Below are 20,384 nucleotides of genomic sequence, written 5' to 3'. Positions count from 1 at the left end.
AAAGCAATAAACTATAGAAGAGCACGTATTGAAAATGCTAGGTGATTTTATCACCATAGGATTTTTAATATTTATTAAGTATCTACTGTATATTAGTGACTAAAGTATGCACCTACTATTGCTGACTCTTTAAATTTGTTTTTCCTTCCCACAGGGGAAAATTAAATCATATATTAATGGTACACCTCCTACGTATTCTAGGGAAGATTTTAAACCATGGGAAAAATCACCAGATATTTCATGGGAAATATCTGCTCCACAGCCCATTCCCAGCAACAGAATTGATAATACAAGCTCTTCCAGTTGGGTTGCTGGCTCTTTAAGGTAGGATTTGCATTTTGTTTTGTATCTCTCTTTCTAAGAAATTGCCATCTACTTTTAGTCAAATGAAAAATTTTAGTGAAGCACATTAAATATTAGTCTGATACACGGAAAATTATCTATACATATAAAAATTGCTGATCAATTATTAGGCATGTTCCCCCTGGGGCAAAATTAATGTTTGTATTAACACCAGTAAATAGTAGCAAATATTTTATTTTTACTTACATGTAAGTATATATTTAAGTCTATATATATGTGACTTACAGCAGCAATTTTTTTGTAGTTGATGCATTAGTTAAAACTCCCCCCTTGGTACAGGTGAGGATGGGGAAAGGTAGATTAATGTCAGGTACTAGGCTATAGTTAGTTTGAAGAAAGACATTCTGGTGTTCTTAATGTACTGTTTATTTAAAAAATAAAAAGCTAGAAAGAAAGGTTTTTAGTGTTTTCCCTATAAAGAAGTGGTACAAGCCAGGTGCCTGCGGCTCACCCTTGTAATATTACCTACTTAGAAGGCTGAGATGGGGAGGATTGCAGTTCAAGGTTAGTCCAGGCAGATAGTTTGTGAGACCCTGAAATAAGCAGAAGAGAATGGCTAGACATGCGGCTCAAGCTGTAGAGTGCCAGCTTTGCAAGTGTGAAGCCCTGAGTTCAAACCCCAGTCCCACCAAAATAAAGTGATACATATTTGAGGTTACAGGCTTGCTGCTAATTGAGTTGTTAACTGACTTGTTATTGTCATTTGGACTGTTTATGTAATTTATTTGAAAAATGCTGTCTTTTGCAGTTGGAACAAAGATTATGTTTCATAGTCTAAACGCTGTTGATAAGTTAGTCTCACTTTTGCTGTTCTAAGTAAACAAATTGGAACATACATAATTTGTGGGAACACTTAGAAACTGTCTTTTAATTGCTAATGTTAGAATAGCTTACTAAACATGTTTAAAGAATACCTTGGTATAAAGCCAACCAATATAGGTTGGCTATCAATTTCAGTACAGTGTCTACTAACAGTGTTTAGCAATATGATCGGTATTTTCAGTATATACACAAACATTTCTACATTCACTCTGAAGTATTACCTAGCAGGAGTAGTGATTAGAAGTTCTTATTGAAAGAAAATGAAGTAAACAGGTTGCCCTTTCATATGCAATAATATGATTTATTTTTAGGTGTATCATAAATTTCATTTAGATAAACTATATCTAAAGATTATAGGATTCTTTTCTTATGATGCAACTCCCTCTGGTGGGTATCCAATATTGTTCAGCACTCCTCAAATTTTCTGATAAATCTCTGGTTTTTGTTACTACTAGATAGTAGTAAGTTGTAAAAAAAAATAGAAAGGAAAGAATTTTCAACTTTTATTCATTCCAAAGAATAAGAATTTAATTAGAACTTTAGTGAGTTCTTTTGCCTAATTTAGGCAACCTAAGAATCTACTATTGTTTGACTTTTTATTTATGTTTTAGAATTCCAGATTTATACTTTATGAATTTAGATGCACTTAAGTTGTAATTATGTATGCATATATAATAGCAGCTTTCACTTAAAATATCCTTTTTGATTGCTTCTTGTCCTTTTGGCTAAGATGAAGTATGAACTTGAAAATTTCCAATTCTAGAACATTTAAGATTTTGGATTTTCAAATTAGGAATGCTTGGTCTAGACATAGAGTTAGGTGGGTACCATTGTGAACTATTTCTGGCCAGTGAATTATTGCAGAAATTCATAGGTATACCAAATAGATTCTGTGCACATAAGAAAAAAGAGATGATGTGCAAAATATCCTTTTTGTGTTGGCTGCAGCTGACAAATCTAAAGTATACTTTCATCATAAATCTTACATATCATTTACCGTTTCAGTTAAGTTTGAGGTTGGGCTTGATAGATAAACTGAATGCTTGGTAAAATTTTTTTTATGTCTTTTAGTCCTGTTAGTCCTCCTGTTGTGGATCTCAGAACCATCATGGAAACAGAAGAAAGTAGAAAAAAATGTGGAGCTACACCAAAGTCAAATTTAGGGTTGGTTAAAAAAAATCAAAAAAGAAAAGATCATATGGCATTATATTTCTGCCATGAAGAATTGGAAAGATCTGTTGTATCTTTGCTGTCATTTTTCTGCATTTTAATGTAATAGCGCTAAACCTTTTTATAGGATACGTAATCTTTATAATATTATTTTTAAATATGTGCTAAAGATTGAGTCGAGTTTGTAGATCAGTTCTTATTGAACACAGTATTATTACATGTTAGAAACTTACCTCTAAAATGATCATTGCTGGCTATTTCTAAAAAAAACCCTCAAGATTTAAGCCTTGTGGTGCAAATTCCCCTGGAAAAGTATTATATGTAGGAGGGTTCATATATCGCAATTACTTGTTCACTTATAGTATAAACTGATAATTATCATTATTGAAACTTAACATTGTAATCCAAAAATTGTAAAATCACAATAAATAGAATATATCATCTGTAACCTTCATTAAGCATAAAATGATGTTAATTGGTTTAATTTTATTTAGAGTAAAATGATTTTTCATAAAATAAACTTTCTCAGAATCAGTGAAACCAGTGAACTAATTGGTTTAATCTAATATAATTTTTAGAAAAATGATTTCCCATGGAGTTAAACTTTCTCAGAAGCAACGAAAAATGATTGCATTGCCTACCAAAGAAAGCAATTCAGGAATGAATAGCATGGAAACAGTTTTAACTACTCCTTCAAAGTTACCCAAACCAGCAAATGCATGGTATGCTCTTATTTTTATTAAATCATTGTAGGTCTTGATGTTAGCTTTTAAGGTTGTTTTAGGCTCCTGAGTTTCTCCCCTACCTAAAATATTTTCAAATATTTCTTTCCCCCCTTTTCTTTTAAGTTAAACATTGGAATTTGAGGAACAAGAACTTTTTTTCCCTTAATTTTGGCTGTATTAACATTATAAACCATTGCTTCCAAATGTGGATTTTTCATATGTGGGTATAGTATCTTCTTCATATTCTGCAACTTCCCTTGCCAAAGTGGTTTAAAATAATTTTACCTTTTCACTTCTTAATAAGAAATAAAATGTGTTACAGTAAATTTCATAAAAGAACACTTTACTTTTAGTACATTAATCTCTTTATTTTTCTGCATGTACCGTAAGTATCTTCACATGGTTAAAATCAAACCTTTTTGTACTTTTTGAAGAGGTGTTACTTAACATTGTGTCACATAAGTTTTCTCCATCATAATTCACCCCACAGTGGCAGCATTAGTAGGAATAACCTCCAGAGGGTAAGAAAACAGTTCCATTTTGTTTGCAACTCATAATATCTGGAAACTGAGTCTAGAAGAGCAGTTGATGGATAGACTGAAGGGTAAGGAAGAAATAAAAAGAACCCTCTTTCTCTCACAAGGACTGAGGAGGGTATTTGTAGCTGTCCTTAGTTTGGTGAATTCCTTTGGTGTTTCTAATGTCACATTAATCTATTTGTAAGAAGGAATATTCTTCCCACTGAAAATGTAAATTATTTTGAAGAGAACAGCAACTCATTTTATTATGATGTTACCAGTGGAACTGAATCAGTACCTTTCAGAACCTCTAGTAAACTTGAAGCATGATCACTGAAAAAGAAAATGAAACAAGGAATGGGAAACCCCAATTAGAGGATAAAGAGGGTGCAACTTGAGAGAATGGGATTAGTGGAAACTTTAAATTCATCAGTATTTGTTAAGTGCCTTCTACATGCAAGGTTCTCTGCTAATTTCTGGTGACAACTCATAAATCTTTGTAAGATTTATGGTGTATTGGTTGCAACACTGAGTTACTTTCTCTAAACACTGGACAAGATCAAGAAGAAAAAAATTTTTGAGACAGTTGTCAAGATATTAAATATTACTGTAATTTGAGAAAACTAACAGAACATGAGGATGCTTTGGGCTTGGTAATCAAATTTAGCTGTGCAGTTTCCTTATTTAAAGGCAAAAAGGTAAATGAGGAAGTTTCAGTTCTCCTGGAAGCATCTTTCTTAGAGGTCTGTGTTCTTTGGTCTCTTGTCAGTGTTTTCTAGGCCTGCTTGAGTATATGTCATCTTGAGGCTTTCCTTAATTATTACGTAGGAAATTTCCTTTGCTTTCCTCTGTTGTCAGGTCTTGTTTCCATGTCCTGTGTTTTTCTATTTAGTTTGCTCTTTGTTTTGATGTAGTATAACTTGAGTAGTTTTCTGGGAAAGAATGTACAGCACATACATTTTTGGAGTTCTTGAATCCATGCAAATGTTTTTATTCGCTCTTGTCTTTATTCTTGACTAATAGTTACATTGAAACAGCATTCTAGATTCGAAACTATTTGGAGAATTTGTTCCATTTTCTTTCTGCTGGTGTGTTTGGGAATTCTAATACTGTTTGATTCCAAATTCTTTTTACATTACTCCTTATTTTCCTTTTTCTACCTTTGTTTTTTCCCCCTGGAAGCTTATACAGCCTTTTCTTTACCCCTAATGTTCAGAAATTTTGCACAATATAGGTCTGATTAGAATTCCACCTGTACCACAGACACCCATGACAGTGACTGAGACACCTGTCAGAGGTTCACTCCCTGCTTTATCTGATAGGGCAAGGTTGTTTAGGGACTGTCCAGCAGCTCAGCTAGTCCTGTCAGTATCCACAGATGCCTCTGGGGTGAAGAAGTGGGCAATAAGGGTTCCTGTCCTCTAAAAACAGCCAGGGTGAGAAAAACTAAGAGGCCCTTTCCCCACCAACGCTGTAGATAAGTGCAGAGTGGAGAAGAACAGAAGAAAAGTAGAAACTGGTAAAATGGTAGCATTTATTTTGGCAACATGTTTCTCTTAAAGAAAACAAACCACCTGATTTTTTCCAAAGAGAAGGAAAGAGTAACAGGAATTTAGTGGTGTATTAGTGGGTGAAATTGATGAGACTTTACAAAAAAAGCAAGTTTCTTTGCAATAGTACTTCAATAGTTTTGATATTTGATTTGATTTAGCATTCTGAATTGTGGTCACTTGAGAAAGAAAGGCATCTTAGTATTTAATCATCAAGTAGGGCCATAGAGTCATAATGGAAATAATAACAATTAGTCCTAATTTCCTGAAGGAACTATCATACGGTGAAACCAAAAATGACAAAATTTTAAATTTGCAAGCCACTGTATGATGGTCAAGGTGCTTTTACTTAGTTTTATTTGATCCTCACAGCAGTTTATGAGCTAGGCAGCACAAATTCTTTCATCATTTTTCAGGTAGAAGATTCAAATCCAGATCAGTTTAGTGACTTGCCCTAGGTTATATGGCTGGAAAAACCAAAACTGAGACTAGAACTCTGGACTACTGCTTCTCAGTCCACTTTTGTTTCTCGTAGAAAGATATTCATAATTCTACAGATCTGTCATTGCAAATAGTCAATAGTTTCCAGAGATGAGTGAAACTTATCCACAGATAGTGTAATTCACAGTACTTATCTATGTGGGATTGATGTATTTTATTCTAGTCCATTTTCACGAACTGTAAAATAATATGCGAGTCAATCTAGTAAACTCAGCTCTCAACTTTTCTTTGGATTCTCCAAGAGACTTAATCGCAGCTTGGTTGGCAGATGTAACTTTTGAAGAGCATCACTTTTCCTGCTCCAGCCTTTGACCCAGTTTCTACCAAAAGTTGGCACCACAGCTGTCATATTGCACACACTGCAGAAGCTTTGCGCTTGCTTTAGATCTGTCTCAGCAACTTTCAATCAGATTATTTAATTCACTCTGGAAAGGGCAGAAGTAGAGAAACACATTTGCAGGGACACCATCAGGTTCATTCCCTTCCCCACCTATTTCCTAGATTCATCCATTTCCTTTCAGGCCAGGGAGAAAGCATACATGCCGGTGGTGTAGTCTTGAGGCTCACAAAGACCTTGAGAGTCCATTAAAAACTGTCAGCTCTGAAGGACCCCCAGAAGCCATGGAAGTTTCGAATGGGATACGATTCCATGAAGAATATCGTGTTTATTGCATTTCTAGTCTCCTTGGGTTTCCTTTATGATCCGAAAAGGCAGACCCTTAACATTTGAGAGTTCCAGGGTAAGAGAACAGAGGTCCACATTTTAAATGTCAGCATAAATAGATGTAAAATAAAATATACTCTGTTCTCCTACTGCAAAAATGGTGCATCAATAATGAGAAATTAAGATGCATATTTAAAGTTACAGTTTTATGTTACTAATATTTGACAAAATATAAGGCATTTGAATTTATTATTATTTTATACTTTAGACATTTTTGTTATCATGCCACTGATATTTACATAAATATCATATGCAAGTATATAATTTATAAGTTATAACTTGATTTATTGCATAGATTTATTGTTCTTATTCTCATTAGAAAGAGATTACTTATTATGCTGCATTAATTAAGATTTTAGTAACTTGGTGTAGTGGCACATACCTGTAATCCCAGCATTTGGGAGGCAGAGGTGGGTTTAAGGCCAGCCTGGGCTACTTAGTGAGACCCCATCTCAAACAAAAAAAATGTTAAAAACCACAATAAGCCAGGAGTGGAGGTTCATGCCCAACTACTTGGGAGGCTGAGATCAGTAGGATCTTGGTTTGAGGCCAGCCTCTGTAAAAGGAAGTTCACAAGACTCCGTCTAAACCAGTAAAAAGCCGAGCATAGTGGTGCCTTCCTGCCATCCCCGCTACTCAGGAAGTGTAAATGGAAGAGTATTTGTCTAGGCTGGCCTGAGCATAAACTCGAGTCCCTACTTGAGAAATAAGTAAAGCCAAAAGTGGTAAAATAAAGCTCAAGTGGTAGAATGCCTGCCTAGGAAGCCCAAAGCTGTGAGTTCAAACTCCATTACCACCAAAAAACCCCCAAAACCAACAACAAAAACATTTTCACATAGTTTGTGCTCTATTAACATTAATGAATTAAGAGATCAAAAATTGATTGTAATTATACAGAGTACAAAATTTGAATGTTTCAGCAATAATTAAAAGTAAACATAAAATTAATATCATTCTGCACATATATACATGTTTTTGGTACTGGGAAGTATGGGGAGGAACAAAAGGAACTAAGGCAATTTTTTCTTTTTTATGTGGCAGTGGTATTGCAAGCAGGATGGCCTCAAGCTTGCAAGGCAAGTGCTTTACCACTTGCCACAGCCCCACCCCAAAAGTGATTTGTCTTTTAAAATATTCAAAATGATCTATTAAAATTAAAAGTCTCTATTAATGTACATAAAACTATAATCAAAATTACCTAAACAAATTAAAATTTTAAATTCACTTTTCAAAAATTTAATTAAGTCTTTAGATAATTTCCTAAAAATAAAATTCTTCACAATTTTATCATTGAATATCCATTAGCTGTCAGTATAAAAATTAGGATCACATTTTATTTGTTATGTTTATTGGCATTGTCCAGGAGAAATACAGAACAAACCACATATATGTTTTTATTTTTCCTATTAAAAGCTTGTCTATATTAGCAAAATTAAAAAGCAAACATTCCAAAAAGTGAAATATATTTTAACATATTTTATTCCAACATGATTAAAATATTTCAGCATGCAATCAATATAAATCAATAAAGCCTCTTACATTCTTTTTTCAAATCAGTGGCATATTCCAGATGTAACCCCAAAGACTGATACAGAGGTACCTTTGTTTTCCCTTAAAGTACAACGTTGCTGTCATGTCTGAATTTTGACGTTTGTCTTATATATTTTCTATTGTTAATACCTATGTGCCATATTTAGAGAGATAGTTTCTTTAAAGATTTTTAAAAATCATTCAGAATACAGCGATAAGTAACAGCTATTAGTTAAGTCAGATTATGTCAGGTTCAGTTTTATTTTCAGTACTTTTTCTAGATTGTTAATAGATGTGTACAAGTGTTGGCAGACTAAATGGTCCAAATCTAGTTTCTAGCCTGTTTGTGTAAAGTTTTATTGGAACTTTGGCACACCCATTGGTTTACTTATCCATGGCTGCTTTTGCACCGTAACAGCAGAGTTGAGTAGTTTGCAATGGAGACATGGCCGGCCTGTAATGCCTAAGGATATTGTCCTTTACTTAAAACTCTGTGTTGACCTCTGAACCAGTGCCATGCTGTCCCAAGCGTTTAACAGTTCTGTTCCCTACAGTCATGTTGATTGATAAAAACAGAAAAATGCTGACTACATAATGCCTTGAATTTGAATGATCATGCTCAGTGGTCATTTTTAGAAGGAATGATGGGGTAGGCTACGGGAAGAGTCACACCTATGATCCATGGTCACACATTCCTCACCATTTCTTTTCAGTGGCTTGCTGTGAAGTCAGTAAAGGCCTTGCATTCTAGCTCAGTGAATCAGATATGTTGGTCTTGTGACCCTCTTTACACTCTTAATTAGTGAGGACTCTAAAGAACTTTTGCTTATGTGGATTATATTTGTTTCTGTTCACCACATTAGAAAATAAAGCGAGGACATATGAAGTATTTGTTAATTTATTTAAAAAATAGCTGACAAGTGTATTACATATGAATATAAATATGCTTCTGAAAAATAAGTTTTTTTTTAAGCAAAATAATTATAGTGAGAAAAGTGATATTGTCTTACAATTTTTGAAAATCTCTTTAATGGTTGGCTTAACAGATGATTAGATTGTTGTATCCACTTTTATACTTACTATATTTTATTATATGTCATATAATATCTGGAAAACTTGAGCATATACTTATGAGAAAATAAAAGTGAGAAAAGCAAATGCTATCATGGGATTACTATGAAAATTCTTCACACCTCTCAGACCCCCTAAAATGGTCCTGTGGACATCTTTCTCATTTGCAGATTTTCCAGTGAGTTTAGTAACAGGTGTAGATAATAAATGGTAGATGGTGTGGATCCTGACAAGTTGAATCATGGATCAAATTAAATAAGTACCTCTTTGTCTTTTGGAATTTGAAAACCAATAGGCTGGCAAAGGGACTCAAAAAGCAAAGAGTGTGAAAGGATGGCTATAGTTAAAGAGACAATAACAACTGTGTTGGTTAAGATCTGGAGAATTTTAAAAGGCTTATTCACTGTTAGTGTGAGTGTAGTCATTTTGGAGCACAGCCTGGCAAATCCTCAAAAGGGTAAGCATAGTGTTTATATACGACCTACTAATTCCACTCCTAGATTTTTAGTCAAGAGAATTGAAAACATATGTCCACACATACTTGTGCTTGCTCAGTAATGTTCTAAAACATTTTCTTAATTTCACGCTCACCACTAATTCCAAGGTATGCACATGAAGAAGTCTTAAAAGAAAATTATTCAGAAAGAGATTTATTAGCCATCTTCAATACTTAAAAGGACTTCAGTGTAGAAAGAGATTTATCCATTGTGGTTCTTGAGAGCATAGTGAGAATGCATGGGTTGAAATTATAATAGAGAAATCAATTTAATTTCATACTTTTTAATAACTAAAATTGTCCTCAAATTGAAGTGAACCTCTGTGGACAGTAGAGTGCTTATTTACTGAAAGTTCCCATGCAAGACTCGGCTCTTTATTTGGTCATGATGCCGTAAGGCGTCGTGGTAAACTTTTTGGAAAGGCTTAGGCTTTGCAGTCCAGGGGATTTCTGTTGTAACTTTTCAGCTCTGCCATTACAGTATGAAAGCAGCTATAGACCATATGTAAACAAATAGGCATGGTCTTATTCCAATAAAACTTCAAAAAAATAGGCAACAGGCCAGATTCAGCCTGCAAACTCTAATCTGCTGATGCCTGCTATGGAGGATGTTCACCCATCATTTGGGATTTGTAAGAGAGAAATTTTACAAGTTCTGTGTCTCTTATGAGAGAGAGGCACACAGATAGGCATTTGCATTTCAGTTTTTGCTAAGTAATTAGTATTTGGCTACATTTGAGGGGGGATGTAGTTTTATTGATTAAAGCAACTTTGTTGTTGCTGGGGATTGAACCCAGGTCCTCAATCATGTTAAGCATGTGTGCTACCACTGAGACAAACCCTTAGCCCCCGTTTTCCTAAGGTATAAAAATTTAATTCTGTTAAAATAGCCCTGATGGGTGGGGGGATGGTAGGTCCTATTTTGTTATATAATTTTGTGGGCTTGTAATCAATTTGAGCAGAATGTGTTAGGTTTAAGAGTTTGGAGTAAAATGATTATACTAAAAAGTTATTGAAAGTCTAAAATAAATATGCCCACCTTTTTTAGTATGCTTTTGTTTTCATATTTCTATTAGTTTATTAGTTCTGAAAGGTTATGCTTATTAAATGTTACACAGATGACTAATTTAAAAATTCTTAAGTCATAACATCTTAAATTTTCTTTTAGCAGAAACACACCTCTGAGCAACCTGTCTTTTCAGTTTCAAAGCAGTCACCACCGATATCAGTACCTAAATGGATTGATCCCAAATCTATTTCTAAGACACCAAGTAGGAATACCTTGGATGATACATGAGCTGGTAATTGGCACCTAGCTCAGAACTCAGGGTGGGGAAATAGAAATAAGATGGGCTTTGGGACCAAATAGATCTGTGATTGAATCCTGCTGGGTTACTTTACAGACGTTGCAAGATACTATTTTTCTCATCATCAGTTTTATCTATAAAATGTGAAAGGGAAGGTGATTCCAATAATAAATATTTTTAAGGATTGTTATGAATGTAGTCTGTCATATTGTAATCTATTTAAAACCTATAAATCATCTAAGAATGTGAGCCTTTATAACCATGTATTACCAAACGGATACCTCTCTACTTGAGAGAGATTTTAAAGGAAGGTTAACATTCTTAGAGTGAATAAATATTTTAGTATAGGAAGTGTTAGTTGGAGCATGATAGTTTCTGGAAGAGGTTAATTGTATGGCTTACATAGTTCTGAAGGTGTTCAAAGAAGACAGACTTGAGTGAATAAGAATGAGGGGGTGAGTGAGGAAATTAGTTAGCGCTGATTAACGGAAAACACAAGGGGTGTTGCAAAAGCAAATGAATGACATGTCAACGAAAATAACTTAAAGGAAAGTGATACACTGTGACCTTCAACTTGTGGCTATATTAATGGTTTAAGGTATAACTTAGTTCACGATGCCTTTGGCTTTTCATTTTCATAATGTAATTGATCTCTGTTAAAATTGACCTTCTTTTAAAACCTCTTTAATGCAATTTTGCTATATATCACCTCATTTTACTACATGTAGAAATTTTAAAGAATGGCTGTTAACTAAAATGATAACATAGATATTTCTTGTGATACTAGATTATTTACTGTTAATAAATATTTGTAGAGCTCTTTTGTGCCAAGTACTGTTCTCATGTTGAAGCTATAATAGCAAATAAGGTAAAGAAAGTATAAATGTGTGCTGAACAGATAATACGGGCTTAATGGCCTTACTCCTTTAATGATGTAACTGGCTTCTAGATATTTCTAGCAGACCATTATAGAACATTATGGCTTAAAAGCACTCAAACTCAATGATAGTCATAATAAGGTGAACCTTGCCTTGGCTTCATTCTTATAAAATTACTCTAACTTTCTATTTTAAATTCTGTCTTACTTATTTTGCTAGCACAGATTTCTTGTCTGGGGACAAAAAATTAATTTCGGAAAGAATTTCCCCAAATAAAATATCTGGTGAAACTAAAACATCAACTATCAATTATGAAAACTAACTTAGGTTCTGTTTGATGTGGCACATGTTAAGTTAATAACATTTAAAATACACGCAAACTTGATCAGAATCTTGAGTTTTCTTTAATTTCAATATTTTGAATTAAGAAAAAAACTCTTTCCTAGTTTTAGGACTCCAGTTGTAAAGAATGACTTTCCACCTTCTTACCCGTCATCAACACCTTACCACCAGCTTGCCTGTTTCCAGCAGCAGCAAGTCCCTGTTACTCCTCTTCAAAACTTACAGGTTCGACAAGCTTTGTTTGTGGTGGGTTTGGTTTATATTAAGGTACACTCAGTTTCATAGATTTTCGTTTTATGGCAGCAAGTTGTCAGGGAGAGTCTTAACTTGTCCATTCTTATTCCCACTAGGCAAAACTTTTTTTGACATCCAAATAAGGGTGTGATTCTTAAATTTGAGAAGTTAGTTAATGAAGAAGACACTAACAAAACTGTTCTACTTAACAAGGTCTAAGGTTTTAGTTTGAGCACCTGAATAAAATTTCACAACTTGAAGTTTCTTTCTAGTCTATTTAACTATTCACTTCAGCTGTTTGCAAACAGCTTCATTTCTTATGTTGATGAATCTGTAATGCGTTTGGAAAAGTAAATCTTCAAGATTATCAGCATAGCACGATGAGAATACTATTGAAGTATATTATAATTTTTATAAACTAATAGAAAAAGTTTTGCTTGTGAGGCTAATGCACTGCTGTCTAAAAAGAAAATTGATACTCTTGACACTAACAACTAAAACTAGTTTATAGTAACTGAGAGACAGCCGATACCAGTAGAAGACATGAGCCTTGTAGACAGATTCCCTGGGCTCACTACTGTGAGGTCAGTTGTGTGATCTTATGCAAGTTATTACACAATTCTTGTACCCATACCTACTTACCGAGTGGTTGCAAAGATAACATTAGTTAATATGTGGGTAACTCTTAAAACAGAGCATGGCACTGTTTAGATAATAAATGTTGGGAGTTATGGTTATTTAAATGAAATAGGAAAAATAACTACCTACAAAAACCAGTTGATGAAAAAATTGACAGAAAGTATAACAGTAGTTACTGCGCTGAAGAGGAGGGAATGAGGAGTTATCCTTCAGTGAGTATTTCAGTATTCAATGTTTCAATATTCAGTGTTTCAATATTCAATGGCAAAAAAGTTCTGAAGATGGTGGTGGTGTTTGCACAATGATGTGAATGTACTTACACCAATGAATTGTATTTAACAATTGTTAAAATGGTAAAGCTTTTATTTAACAAATGGATAAAAAAATTAGCTGACAAGATAATTAACTATGGAGAGAGGTGATAGTGTTTTGAGGATTGGAGCAATATAATAAGTTTTGAAAGAAAAAGAGAAAGATGATCAGGTTTGTCCATACATTCATTCAAAACACATTTAATGAGCTATTACTTGTATCAGACTCTGTTTGGGTCAAAATCTAGAAGGTGACTCAGAGGTGACTAGAAGAGGGTCTTGGGGGCCTTCTAAGAGGAGGCCAGTGTCAGAGGGAACTGAAAAGAGGCCCGGGTGTACCTCTAGGTTAGGAAAGGGAAGGAGTGAACCCTGTAGATTTTACCCTTAATAGGGATAGGAAGCTGAGGAAGAGGTTGAAGGAAGCAGGAGAGTTAAAGTGTCTGATTTACACTTTGAAAACTCTGGCCTCAGTTAAGAGAGTAGACTAAGGGGACTGTGAATGTCCTGGGTAGAAAACTATCCTCACATTGGTGTTGAATTAGAGTAAGTTGGAATTACTTTATTTTAAAACCCACCAGCAGCCCATGGGAAAGGACATCAGGCTGCTGCTCTCTTCCCTAAGAAGTGTTTGCAGTTTAAGGAAGAACCTTTCATAACAATGTCTCTTACCCCAAAGACTAAAGTAATTAGAATTCTTCCAAAAGAAAGAAATCAAAAAAGAAAGAAAGAAAGGCTATCTTATTTAAACAGAAGGAGATTACATGAGAGATTCTACCATTTGGGATCTAAATCAGGACTTAGTTCAGTTGAGGTTTATTCAGACTGATTCAGTTTGACTAATTGGCTAATCAAAAATGCTTTATTTCAACTTTTTTTTTCCCCTCCATACTGGCTTAGACTCAGGACCTTTCCCATACTAGTAAGCTCTTTGCCACTTGAGCCACATCAGGGCATGGCTCTTTGTTTCAAGTTTATCAGCTCAGCTTGAGTCTTCTCCGCATGCCATCTGTTCAGGCATTTATAAGTGCATGGAGAGATGATCCAGCATGAGGGAAGAAATGGAAGGGCAGCTTATGATAATAGTACATGTGTTGAAAGTTGGCTGGGGAAGATGCTGAAGTTCAGAGAAATCAAGCAACTTGCTGAGCATCACTCAGCACAAAGGAAATTTGTGTTGAAATTTGCATTTGTCTGACTCACAGCACCCAGTACAATAGTACATTGCTTCTTTTATAAAATAATGCTAAATTGGGAAAAAAGAACATAGATATAATTGTGTGTCTTTTTATGTAAGTAAGGAGGTGTAAGGAAAAAAAAGTGATAGCTTATTAGTGTGTTGTGCATTAAGTGGTATTTTCTTCTTAAGTTTTCTATTTGTGTTAAGAAATAGAACCAGTTAAAAGGAAGGAGAAGCTTGTGTATTAATTTAACACATTTTTTTTAATGTTTTTGGTGATTTTCAGAAAGGGTCTTAGTATATAGCCCAGGCTGGCCTTGAACTCTCATTCTTTTTGCTTCAGCCTCCGAGGGCTGTGATTATAGACACAGACCACCATGCGTGGTAGTTTCTTTTATTAAAGTAAAGTATGCAATACAAGTTCCCCCTTTAAAATATTATAACATATCTCATTACTTAAGAATTAGGATAATTTCAAAACTGGCAGCGTTTTACTATACCCAATGCAAGCTAGTTTCTTAGGCATATTTTTTTTAACCTTTGTTTATATATATTATTTAGATTTCAGGATCCTCTTCAACAAATGAATGCATTTCAGTTAAAGGAAGAATTTATTTCATATTAAAGTAACTAGGCAGTGGAGGTTCAAGTAAGGTAGGTATTTTAAATACTTAAGAAATGAATAGTTTCTGATGGGTATTGGAGGGGAGAGGGAGGGGGCGGAGTGGGTGGTAAAGGAGGGGGTGGGGGCAGGGGGGAGAAATGAACCAAGCCTTGTATGCACATATGAATAATAAAAGAAAAATGAAAAAAAAAAGAAATGAATAAAAATATTATAAACTTTCATTTGTCTTTTTAGCTATGGGGGCTCTTTTATCTTTTAGGGACCATGTTGCCCTTGAGCCAAAAAAGCTGCCTCATTTCCTGCCCTTCTCCCTTTTCACTCTAAAAAGACCTACCTCTTGATAGCAGTCTTATGTCTTTCCTTCCAATGTCCTTTGCTTCCTAATTTCTTCATCTTACGTTAACGTTGGCTGTGGTGGCAAATGACCACTATGTATCATCACAGAAGACTCTAAAAATGAGTCAGAATATGATGTGAATTACTTATATGCTTATTATTCATGTAGCTTATTCAGTAAAGGCTTTTTACTAATGGATTTCTTTTTTGTTTTGAGTTTTTTATCTAAAAAACATTGTAGTAATCTAAATTAATTGGAGTTCTATTTTTTTGTTGTTGTCATTCTGTGGATTGAACACAGAACCCTGCACATGCTAGGCAAACTGTCTACCACTGAGCTAATATTCCTGGCTCCTGAGTTTTTAATTTATGTGAATCTAATTCTTTATGGCTGGGTAGCATCTTGAGCTAGTGCTCAATACATGCCATAATTAATTCTTGCTCTGTTAAATCTACAGATTTTTGCCATTAACATTCACCATACAACTATAACGAAGAGCACCAAAAACTTTCATATTCTTGCTAAATTTAGTTCTTAGCTTTGAATTTTAGGTCACTTAGTATTTGGAACAGTTGATTTCTTTTTTCATTTTGCTTTCCTGTTGTCTCCTCTGTTTTCATTTTCTCACACTGGCCATTCCTTTTCAGTCTTCCTTATGTTCCAGGACTCAGTGCTGCAGTGCCTCTTTTCTTCTTTGTCTAAACTGCTAATTTTCTTGTAGTCTTATCTGTAGGTTTATGGCTCATAATTTCCAAACTTCTATTTCCAGTTCATACCTCTCCTTTTGATCCAGACTAACATATCTAATTTGGCTCTACACATCTCTTTTTGGTTACCAGGCATTTAAAACTGTGTGTGCAAACACAACTCTTGCTCCATTGTCTTTGCAATTTCAGTAAATTGCAACTCTGTTCTTCTTATTGCTTGGCCAAAAGCCAGTCTATACTCTTATTCTCACTTTCATATCCAAACCAATCAACAAGTCTTATTTGTTCCACCTCAAAGTATCTCTAGAATTTATTTTTTACCAGCACTATAACTTTGGTTGAAGCAGCTCTCATCTTTTCACTTTTTACTTTTATTTATATTATTTATATTTATATTATATTTATACTTATTTTATATTTATATTATATTATATATTAATTATATTTGATTATTATTTATATTATATTTATATTATATTATATTTATTTTATTTTATTATAGTGCCCTTCTAATGAGTCTCATTGAGTCAGTCCTTGTCCTCCTGATTTATTGGATTTGTGTTTTAACACAACAGTTGATTTTCCTCCAAGCACACTCATATCTTTGCCCTAGTATCTTCTCAGTCAGGGTTCCATTGACCTCATTCTAAAACTGTAACTCCCAAATTTCCAATCACAGTGTTCTCCGTTTCCCTATCTGCTTTTTCTCTGTAGCATACCTTTTAACATGCTCTTATATTTATTTGATTTGCTTTTGTCCCTCTACACATGAATGTGAGCTCCATGAACATAGCAGTGTTTGATTTGCTCAGTGATCCTAGCCCTGGTATCCAGAATACAACAGAATAGTAGTTGAATGAATAAACTGCCTCCCTCAGCAATTGTGCTGTGGGTAACATGAAACAAAGGCTACTGGACTTATTTTAAGCTTTTCTATAGTTTTCTAAGCCAGCTAATAATGACTAGACTTACTTGTGACTATCTTACTAATTTATTAAAAATAAGGAAGTGCCTGTAATCCTAGATACTTGGGAGGTGGAGATCAGGAGGATCAATGTTTGAGGCCATCCTGGGCAAAAAGTATGTGAGATGCATTTCAACCAATAAAACCTGGGCATGGTGGCATACGCCTGTCATCCCAGGTGGGTAGGAAGTGTAAATAGGAGGATCTCAATCCAGACCAGCTCTGGCGAATAAATGTGAGACCCTATTCAAAAAATAAGTAAGGCAAAAAAGGGTGGGGATGTGATTTAAGTGATGGAGCACCGGCATAGCAAGCATAAGGCCCTGAGTTCACACCCCGTACTGCCAAAATATAAGTAAGTGTCTGCCTGATGGCATGTATCTATAATCTCAGTACTTAGAAGGCTGAGGCAGGAGGAGTGCAAGTTTGAGGCTAGTCTGGGTTATATTAGGCATGTAGACTGTATGGATAGTGGTAGAACATGTGCTTAGCATGTGTGCAATTTGGGTATAATCTCTAGCACCACAAAAAACCCAATGAATACAAAAAAATAAATAAAGCCTGTACATTACCATGTAGAGCAATCTTCAATAAATATTTTATTTATACACTCCCTTTCTCCTCCTTGTATCAAATTTCAGTCATGGGAATAAAGGAATCATTTTATTTAAATACCTGATTTAATTGCTTTTGGAGACATTCTTTAGCTAATATTTATTAGTTATTTGATTATGTTCCGTAATGTGAGGGTGTTGACACTTGTTACTTAGTGGCATGTTTTCAGAGATGAAGAATTGTTTTAGTGGTGTTTTTTTTTCCTTGGAGTATATTGAAGCTGTAAGCTTACTTAAGTCAAGGGCCAAGTGATAAAGCTATACTGGCCCATATTTTCTGAGTCCAATTAAATTATGATTCAACTTAATAATTATGAAGGTAAAAAACCAGCATGCCTTAGAAGAGGGTGAGTTTAGGCTATTACCAACTTACACTATATTTATTAAGAACATCTGGAATGGTCATGGAGCTCATGAAGATGGTCAAGACACTGGTGTACCCAATCTATTTCTACTTTATTAATTCCCTGTGAAATTGACAGAGCATATTTCTGACACTAACTGGCCGCTGTCCTTGGGAGGCTGAGTCAGGATCATTTGAGCACAGGAGTTCAAGGTCAGGCAACATGAGACCCATCTCAAAAAAACCTCCAAAACCAAATAAACCAAAGTAACTGACATCTCTGTGGTGAGAAAATAAAGGCTACCCAGTCAAGACCATAGAGGTTATTTATTGCAAGAGTTTTGCCAAAGTTAGCGATATTTGAGGGGTAATATATGCATACAAAAAGTTGAAAGTTTTCATTTACTGAAAAATTTTAGATCATACGTATGTGTATTTCTATCTCTAGTATCCTTCAAGTTTTTCTGATATATCCAACTTTAAATGTTTAAAAATATCTATTCTTCCTGAATGTTTTTAATGATGATAGCAAACATTTGCTATACTATGGACACACTGTAGAATACTGGGCAAATGTCAGTCATCTCTGTCATTTTTCAAACCCTGTGCAGTAGATATTACTAACAGTATTTTATTTTTGAGAATTAAGAAACGTGTCCAAAGTTAGATTGCTGATGGAGTGAGCCGGAATTCAAATGCAGGTGCTTTCCTCTAGCCTTTTGTAAGTTTTGTATGTTTTATTTGTATGTGTGTGTGTACTTGTGTAGTATTATCTATAATCTTTAAATTTTACTGTTAGGCTACAAAGCTGTTTCACTGAATGAATATACTACCTCACACCTTATTAAACAGCATACACATAAAATATAATCATTAGGTTAAGGGTTAGTAGTGTCGTATTGTACCACACAATAACGGTGCTCTGAATTCATTCAGCTTTGTGAGGCAATTTACCCTATACAAAATGGCTTTGTGCTGCTATTTTAAAATTCATTTTGTCCCTTTCATTGTTATTCTCTGCTATCTATTACCCTACCACTGTTTTACATTCCATCTCCTAATTTTCCTGTGTCCAAGTAAACTCAACAACATTCATTTTGAGTTTTATACTTGAAGATGAAATGTAACTGAGTTGTACTTAAGGGTCTGTGATAGACCTTATTTATTAGTTTAGTTCTAGCCCATGAGCCTCCTCCTTACTTCTTTCCTGTATCTGCTGGGTAGTCAAGGTTAAGTGACTCTTTGCTTCAATGTGTCAAAGGGTATAAATGAATACAGTATTTCTTGCATACATGGGCATTTTGTATTTGCATTTATGAAGTCTTGAAGGAGCACTGTTGTTCCATGTTTGGTGAAAGTTAGACACATTCTGATGTTTTGTTCTTAGAAATTGACTGTTCATTATAGCCAGAACTATTTCACCTTGACATTAGAGATCCTGACAATGTACTTATGAGAACATCTTGTTCTTGAAAATTGGACCTGTCCTTTTTTTCACAACCGAAATATACTGATAGCATATTATCTGTTACATGGATGAGCTTGTCAACATCAGGCACAGTGGGAAAACATCATCTATGAAGTGAATTTTCTGTTCATCACAGCCTTAGTCATCCTTAACGTTTTTGAATGTGCTTTTCTGTATGTTAATTTTTCTGGTTAAGGCACCCAAAAGAGTATTATGAACATGTCAAATTTAAATTGTTTTTCTTTTGTGTTAACATAGAAAGTTTTGTGGTTTATATGTCTTTGAGTTACTGAATTTACATATGTGATTGGAAGTGGGCTGTTATTCTTGTATCATGATTATTTTTTTCCTTTTATATTCAAAGTAGGCCCAGGATTTGTTTCAGAATTTTCTCAGCCTAAAATTCTGTCTTAACAAGTTTAGAAGTATTGTGATAGTATACAGATAGTACATTCTAAACTTTCTTCTTTGTCGTACTGTATAGGTATTTCAGGTATTGAATGAGAAGAAACAGATATATGCCATAAAGTATGTGAACTTAGCATAGGGGAGAAATGACCCAAGCCTTGTATGCACATACGAATAATAAAACAATAATAAAAAAAAAGAAATAGATGGAAGTACTTCTGCCCTTCTGTAGGGATTTACCTGCCCTGTATAGCCAATGGGCCACAATAGCAAAGCTTTTCTTCTTAGATTTCACTAAGTACAGGCAACGGATCAAAAAAAAAAAAAAAAAGTATGTGAACTTAGAAGAAGCAGATAACCAAACTATCGATAGGTACCAGAATGAAATAGCATATTTAAATAAACTACAACAACACAGTGATAAGATCATCTGACTTTATGATTAGTAAGAATTCTTTTTTCAATTAAAAAAAAATTTTTTTGCTATAGTTCTTCAAGTAAGTGTTAAGTAAATCTTAATATAACCTAGCTATTTGTTGTTTTGTTTGGTTTTAATTGCA

At 34.4% G+C, this 20,384-nt stretch overlaps 2 protein-coding genes across 3 annotated transcripts in view; one reads left to right on the top strand and one right to left on the bottom strand.

Moving 5' to 3' along the window:
* Window positions 1–20,384, bottom strand: part of LOC141410465 (inhibitor of Bruton tyrosine kinase-like) — a 973,048-nt gene that overhangs the window by 566,119 nt on the left and 386,545 nt on the right. The gene's annotated exons all lie outside the window — the stretch shown is intronic.
* The window catches only part of LOC109679643 (uncharacterized), a 113,551-nt gene that overhangs the window by 78,980 nt on the left and 14,187 nt on the right, over window positions 1–20,384 (top strand). The window contains exons 9-11 of the mRNA XM_074066895.1: window positions 155–324; window positions 2,257–2,349; window positions 2,934–3,077. Coding sequence (XP_073922996.1) covers window positions 155–324; window positions 2,257–2,349; window positions 2,934–3,077 — 407 coding nt within the window. The remainder of the gene's footprint in view (window positions 1–154; window positions 325–2,256; window positions 2,350–2,933; window positions 3,078–20,384) is intronic.

Source organism: Castor canadensis, chromosome 3 (genome assembly GCF_047511655.1).
Source record: "Castor canadensis chromosome 3, mCasCan1.hap1v2, whole genome shotgun sequence".
Lineage (NCBI taxonomy): Eukaryota > Metazoa > Chordata > Mammalia > Rodentia > Castoridae > Castor > Castor canadensis.
This window is presented reverse-complemented; position numbering and strand designations above follow the sequence as displayed.